This window comes from Salvelinus sp. IW2-2015, linkage group LG28 (assembly GCF_002910315.2).
Source record: "Salvelinus sp. IW2-2015 linkage group LG28, ASM291031v2, whole genome shotgun sequence".
Taxonomy (NCBI): Eukaryota; Metazoa; Chordata; class Actinopteri; order Salmoniformes; family Salmonidae; genus Salvelinus; species Salvelinus sp. IW2-2015.
In genome coordinates, this window is record NC_036868.1 from 32,413,803 (window position 1) to 32,421,622 (window position 7,820).

Consider the following 7,820-nt stretch of genomic DNA (forward strand, 5'->3'; position numbering starts at 1 on the left):
CAGCAATGAAAAATATAGATAAAAACAATATTTCCTTACTAATTAGTGACCTTAATTAATCAATCAAATACAGGGGTGGAGCTAAAAACCTGCATATCACAGCCCAAAGTAAATTATCAAAATCTTTATTCGATTTCATGAGAATTTAAAGGAACAATTTGCCAGCTGCCTTGCTGCTGTTTTTGAAAACAGCTGAAACAGCAGCTCTTGTCTTAATGGAGATTTYGAGCGATCACTTGCTGTACTTACGTAAGGTCACTGAATGCATTTACACCAGTCTGAGCATTAATCGTATTCCTCTCCCTCTGTGTATCTCTGACAGACCAGCAGTATTCCCCTTGGTCCCCGTCCTGACACTTCGATGAAGACAGACGCCTCCCTGTCCCCCCAATCAGGAACATGAAGGGCTTATCGGGTGGCCGCTCCCAGCACCAGATCCCCTCGCCCCATGGGCTAGACCAGTTTGACCATCCTCAAGACTTCCATGGCATGGGCCACCATGGCGGAGCCTCTGAGTCGCGCCACTCCTCCTACCTGCTCAGCCCCACCGAGAGCTGCCCAATGGACTACCACCACCGCTACTCACCGCGCAGCTCCATCCACTCTGACTGCATGATGATGTCCCCCGTCATCATGGCACCCCCGTCGGGTGTTGGTGGCGGCGCCGCCATTGACCACATCTCCAGCAGCACCTTCCCCAGAATGCACTACAGCTCACAGTACTATGACTCGGCCACGCGGGACGACTGCGCYGCCATCACCGCCTCCGCCACCTCCCATGCTGCTGCTGCCCCCACCGCTCCAGCTTTGCAGTACCAGGGCAGCGGCAAGAGCAACCGCATCCCGGCAAACCTGCTTGACCAGTTTGAGAAGCAGCTGCCTCTGCACCGTGACGGCTTCCACACACTGCAGTACCAGAGGACGTCCACCACCACCACCACGGAGCAACGCAGCGAGAGCCCCGGACGCATCCGCCACCTTGTCCACTCCGTCCAGAAGCTCTTCACCAAGTCCCACTCCCTGGAGGGCTCGTCCAAGATGAACGGAACCAAAGGTGACGGTGGAGGAGGGGGACACCACGGCGGCTCCCAACACAGCCACCATGGAGGCTCCAAGCATGGCAGCAAGCGAAGTAAGAGCAAAGAGCGCAAGACGCACCGCTCGGGGGGAGCGGGCGGCTTCTGGAGTTCCGACGACAACCTGGACAGCGACAGCACCTATCGCACGCCCAGCGTCATGAGCCGTCACCATGGCGACCATGCCCATGCCGCCCACTGCTACCCGGACTCCATGCACCACAGTCACTTTGGGGACCTGTCCCTCAAGACCTCCAAGAGCAACAACGATGTTAAGTGCTCAGCATGTGAGAGCATGGCCATGACTCCGGAGGGGAAGTTTATGAAGAGGAGCTCCTGGTCCACGCTGACCGTCAGCCAGGCCAAGGAGGCCTACAGGAAGTCCTCCCTCAACCTCGAGAAACCCATGATGCACACAGACCTCAAGCCCTCGCTACGGGCCTGTCACTACCTACAGGTCAGTGGTGGTCTGTGTTCTGTGGTGTGTGTGTGYGTGCGCCACCATAATGTAGATGTTACTGTGAACATTGCACAAAGCTTACAGTAACTTTTGTGTTATGTGGAATACTGCTTAGCATTACATAGGTAKGCCTAATTTGATTCTCTCATATTGATGAGAAATGCTTCAATCTCACATACAGGGAGCTCTAAATGTATTGGGACAGTGACAATTTTATTGTTGTTTTGGCTCTGTACTCAAACTCTTTGGATTGGATTACTATGAGGTTAAAGTGCAGACTGCCAGCTTTAGTTTGAGGGTATTTGTGTTACGACCTCGCAGATCATCACACCAAATACAAGTCTACGGCCTACGGCCTAGCCTAACCATAGTGTGAAAGCTAAACATGGATGAAACCATATTGGGTGAACCGTTTAGAAATTACAGAACTTTTGTACATACTGTAGTCCATTTTAGGGGACCAAAAGTATTTGGACAAATTCACATGTGTATTAAAGTAGTAAAAAGTTAAGTATTTGGTCCCTTATTCGTAGCGAGCAATGACTACATCAAGCTTGTTTCTTTTGGATGTGTTTCAGATTATTTTGTGCCCAATAGAAATTMATGGTAAATAATGCATTGTGTCATTTTGGAGACACCTTTATTGAATAATACGAATTGAATAGGTTTCTAAACACTTTTACATAAAATGTATGTGGATGCTACCRGGATTACAGATAATCCTGAATGAATCGTGAATAATRAATTGAGAAAGTTGCGGATGCACAAATATCTATTGGATGGATGAGACACCCTTTTTCCATGAGAAATTCAATAATTTGGTGTTTTGTTGATGGTGGTGGAAAACGCTGTCTCAGGCACRTAAGACGACAAACGCGTTTAAACAGCATTGTTGACTGAAAAGCATCGAAACAACATTTGTGCTGATGGGAAATAAAGGTCTTCACAACTTTATTTCTACATTTCACCTTTTATTGTAAAACATAAATGTGAACTTCATCATCCAAACATCCCACTGAACACATCCACAGCTAAACTCATTCCATAAACTAGTCTAAATAACAGGTTGCGCTGACAAAAAACAAAACATAAGTTAGCGACCAAACAGCTAGAAATGTACCACATCTCTGGTGAGCACAAGGGAGAAACGTAATATTGTTTAGAAAATAGTTGCGTGTCAGCTAAGCTAACAGCAGCTAAATTCTTTATGATGTCAGCCATGTTTGTTTACGTTTGACAAGCGAAAACTCCTTAATCCCAGAATGCCATTCACTAAAAGACACAAATAAACAAAGTCAAAGATGGCTGCGCCCATTGCCTGAAAAAAAACGTAGTTTAGCCACTTTTCAGCATATTACAAATCTTCAATGTAATWGTTTTTTATTTAAATAGGCAAGTCAGTTAAGAACAAATTCTTATTTAMAATGACGGCCTACACCGGCCAAAACCGGTTGACGCTGGGCCAATGGCCAATTGTGCACCGCCTGGATGGGACTCCCAATCACGGTCGGTTGCGATACAGCCTGGATTTGAACCAGGGTGTCTGTAGTGACACCTCTAGCACTGAGATGCAGTGCCTTAGACCGCTGCACCACTCGGGAGTCCGAGTGTTACAGTGTATACAAGAACCGGAGCACATGWCCTGACAAGTAATTTACAGTTTTTGACAAATCACAAAGCAAGTAAAATGTTACCACCTCACAGATCATCACACCAAATACAAGTCTACGGCCTAGCCTAACCATAGTGCGAAAGCTAAGCATGGATGAAACCATTTTAGGAGGGTTTGTGAGGGGGTTCATTTAATTTGTAGTGGGTTTTCAAGCACATCGGGGGTAGAAATGGGGGAAGGTATCGTGGGGGGTTATGATGCAGGAAATGTTACTATGATGGGGGATTTCTCAATAAATCTGTGGCAAACACAGGAAAAGTTTATACGCTAAATAAAAATAAAACCCCTGGAAAGGGGGGTCTGAGGTGGCAACCCTGAGGTACCAAAGTTACAATCTGATGTCGTGTTCAAAACAACTGGGAACTGGGAAATYGGAAATCTCTGACTTTCAACTTCAGTGCATTCAAGACAACTGGGAACTCAGAAGCACCACAAATAGCTTAGCATTAGCTCATCATAACCAGTACAACCTTCAAAAAAGTATTTTTACACACAGCATATGWGTCCATTACAATGTATGCAAGAATTGGAATGCATGATTTGTCACCAGTACTTGAAAACCTAAATGAAACAGTTTTATTTATTTTTTTGCTCCATACATACGGTATGCTACAGAAGAAATGACAAGACGATATACAGAAAATAAGGCACTAACTTTGAACGCACACATGTCCAAAGTTATTATTTGTAAGGAAAACAACAATGAAGGCAATACGAGTGCCACCAATACAATGTGTCGGGGGGGACAAAGTTTGTGCAATGCTTGGTCTGGCTAGAGATGAGCAATGTCTTTATACTTGATCTGGGGGAAATACCGGGGAGGAGCTTGGGCTCTCCTCAGAGAGAAGTTTGTCCGGCTTAGTAAAGCATCAAACATAAATTGTCCGCAACAGTGAAATGGGCTACTTCTTATGTGAATTAATGAGAAAGAGGAACACACCTCAATTCAATCTGTTGTTAGAAAATAATTTGAAATTGACAAATTGAAACAGCGCGGGTTAACTGTCCTGTTGCGTAACAATCACATGTTGGAACAGTGAGTGCATTCTGACATCACCCGCATAAATAAACTCACGCTGGGGCGACCGTTAGAGATATTTGGAACTCATTCGGGAAAGKTCAAACTATACTCCTTTGAGACCCSTCTTTGAAAGTCACTGAGATCTCTTCKTCTAGCCATGGTAGCCAGAATAATCCACAACTGGGAATTGTTTTACATGACCCTAAGCATGACGGTACGTTAATTGCTTAATTCATTCAGGAACCACACCTGTGTGGAAGCACCTGCTTTCTATATACTCTGTATCTCTCACGTGTCCTTTATTTTAGCAGTTAYSTGTATATTACAAACAATAACAACCATTGATTTAATTGATTCTTAGAAAGGCCTTCCTGAGAAAAACATAATGATGGATGCATCGATCAGGGAGCCCAGTCAGTAAAAACTCCTTAAACAAACCTGTCCTTTGCTATTCTCAAATGATAAATCCCAGCTCCTTTATGTGTGAGGCTATATCCTTTATCTGTGATTCCCTATTGTGTGCTACCTGGGAAAGGTATTGTGTATTTAGATGGAGCGATCAATTGAGGAAATCAATTTCATGATGGAGGAAGACACTGTAAATAATCAGGATGGAAGCTGACTTGGATAACCTGCCACAGGGTTTCTATCTTGTGGGCCACTCCTGCTGTTTTTCAGACACCATGCACCTTTTCAAACGCACGCACGCACGCACACGCACACGCACACGCACACGCACACGCACACACACACACGCTCAAAAGTATGTGGACACCTGCTCGTTGAACATCTCATTCCAAAATCATGGGCATTAATATGGCATGCTATAACAGCCTCCACTCTTCTGGGAAGACTTTCCACTAGATGTTGGAACATTGCTATGGGGACTTGCTTCCATTCAGCCACAAGAGCATTATTGAGGTCAGGCACTGATGTTGGGCGATTAGACCTGGCTCACAGTCGGCGTTCTAATTCATCCCAAAGGTGTTCGATCAGGTTGAGGTCAGGGCACTGTGCAGGCCAGTCAAGTTCTTCCACACCAATCTCGACAAACCATTTCAGTATGGATCTCGCTTTGTGCGCGGGGCATTGTCATGCTGAAACAGGAAAGAGACTTCCCCAAACTGTTGCCACAAAGTTCGGAAGCACAGAATTGTCTATAATGTCATTGTATGCTGTATTGTTGAGATTKTCCTTCACTGGAACTAAGGGGCCTAGCCCAAACCATGAAAAACAGCCTCAGACCATTATTCCTCCTCACCAAACTTTACAGTTGGCACTATGCATTCGGGCAGGTAGTGTTCTCTTTGAATCCGCCAAACCCAGATTTGTCCGTTTAACTGCCAGATGGTGAAACGTGATTCATCACTCCAGAGAACGCATTTCCAGTGCTCCAGAGTCCAATGGCAGCAAGCTTTACACCACTCCAGCCGACACTTGGCATTGCGCATGGTGATCTTAGACTTGTGTGCGGCAGTTCTTGTGCTGACATTGCTTCCAGAGGCAATTTGGAACTCGGTAGTGAGTGTTTCAACCGAGGACAAACAATTTTTACAAGCTACACACTTCAGCACTCGGCGGTCCTGTTCTGTGAGCTTGTGGGGCCTACCACTTCGGGCCTGAGCCGTTGTTTTTTCTCCTTGACATTTCCACTTCACAATAACAGCACTTACAGTTGACCGGGGCAGCTCTAGCAGGGCAGATATTTTACTTGTTGGAAAGGTGTCATCCTATGACAGTGCCACGTTGAAAGTCACTGAGCTCTTCAGTAAGGCCATTTTACTGCCAATGTGTGTCTATGGAGATTGCAKGGTTGTGTGCTCGATTTTATACACCTGTCAGCAATGGGTGTGGCTGAAATAGCCRAATCCACTAATTTGAAGGGGATGTCCTTATACTTTTATGTATATATAGTGTATATAGAAAGTCAAATACAGTTACATGACATTACACACAGTGGCAATAAATTATGTAATCTCCATGTTTGACAGATTTGGGGTATCTGACTGTTATTAACCTACTGACACATTAAAGGTATGTGGCTTTCAACTGAATTGCAACAACACTGAATTGCAACAACACTGAATTGCAACAACACTGAATTACAAAAATGTCTAACACTGCCTTGTCATAATATAGTGTCTGGGAGCTGTGTACAGTACATTTGAATGGAAGTCGAGATAGATGTTATTGTTCATTACAGCTCTTTGCTTTGTTAAACACTAACAATCTTCTGAGCCATGTTACTGTATTCTAAGATAATCAGGAATATAGTGGAGGGTAAACACTATTAACAAAATAAAAAGATGCGCAAACGGTGTTTACTGTACTTGTCGTCCTTTTATTTTGTGAAAAGCGCCTAGTCACATTTGTTTTACCACCACATCCCAAATTATAGTCTGCAAAGTCATCTAATAAATTTCTAACACATAAATAAAGTCCTCGTAGGACCGGAGGTGTTTACAATTGCAGGTTGCTTTATATGCGTTGAACTAAGCCTGGTAGATGTAACTACCGTTCAAATGTTTGGGGTCACTTAGAAATGTCCTTGCAAAATTTAAAACAGCGCTGTGTTTCAAGCATTGCTAAGAGCTGCTGGCAAACGCAGTAAAGTGCTGTTTGAATGAATGCTTACGAGCCTGCTGCTGCCTACCACCGCTTAGTCAGACTGCTCTATCAAATATCAAATCATAGACTAATTATAATAAACACACAGAAATACAAGCCTTTGGTCCTTAATATGGTCAAATTCGGAAACTGTCATTTCGAAAACAAAACGTTTATTCTTTCAGTGAAATACGAACCGTTCCGTATTTTATCGACCGGTTGGCAACCCTAAGTCTAAAATATTGCTGTTACATTGCACAGCCTTCAAGTGTTATGTCATAATTATGTAAAATTTGGCAAATAATTACGGGTCTTTGTTAGGAACACATGGTCTTCACACAGTTGCAACGAGCCGGACGGCCCAAACTGCTGCATATAGCCTGACTCTGCTTGCACTGAACGCAAGAGAAGTGACCCAATTTCCCTAGTTAATAATTGCCTGCTAACATGCATTTCTTTTAACTAAATATATGTAGGTTAAAAAAAAAAATACTTCTGTGTATTGATTTTAAGAAAGGCATTGATGTTTATGGTTAGGTACATTTGTGCAACGATTGTGCTTTTTCGCAAATGTGCTTTTGTTAAATGATCACCCATTTGGCGAAGTTGAAGAAGGCTGTGATTGATTCGATGATAAATTAACAGGCACTCTTTGATTATATGCAACGCAGGACAAGCTAGTTAACCTAGTAATATCATCAACCATGTGTAGTTAACTAGTGATATGTGAAGATTGATTGTTTTTTATAAGATAAGTTTAATGCTAGCTAGCAACTTACCTTGGCTCCTTGCAGCCACAAGGTCCTTTTGACGCTGCACTTGGGTAACAGGTGGTCAGCCTGCCACGCAGTCTCCTCGTGGATTGCAATGTAATTGGCCATAATCGGCGTCCAAAAAGGCCGATTACCGATTGTTATGAACACTTGAAATCGTCCCTAATTAATTGGTCAAGCCGATTAATCGGTCAACCTCTAAAACAGACGC

At 43.9% G+C, this 7,820-nt stretch overlaps 1 protein-coding gene across 1 annotated transcript in view; it reads left to right on the top strand.

Moving 5' to 3' along the window:
- Positions 1 to 329: 329 nt before the first annotated feature.
- dlgap2b (discs, large (Drosophila) homolog-associated protein 2b) overlaps positions 330 to 7,820 on the top strand; it is a 71,212-nt gene continuing 63,721 nt past the window's right edge. The window contains exon 1 of the mRNA XM_070435921.1: positions 330 to 1,533. Coding sequence (XP_070292022.1) covers positions 400 to 1,533 — 1,134 coding nt within the window. The 5' untranslated portion in view covers positions 330 to 399. The remainder of the gene's footprint in view (positions 1,534 to 7,820) is intronic.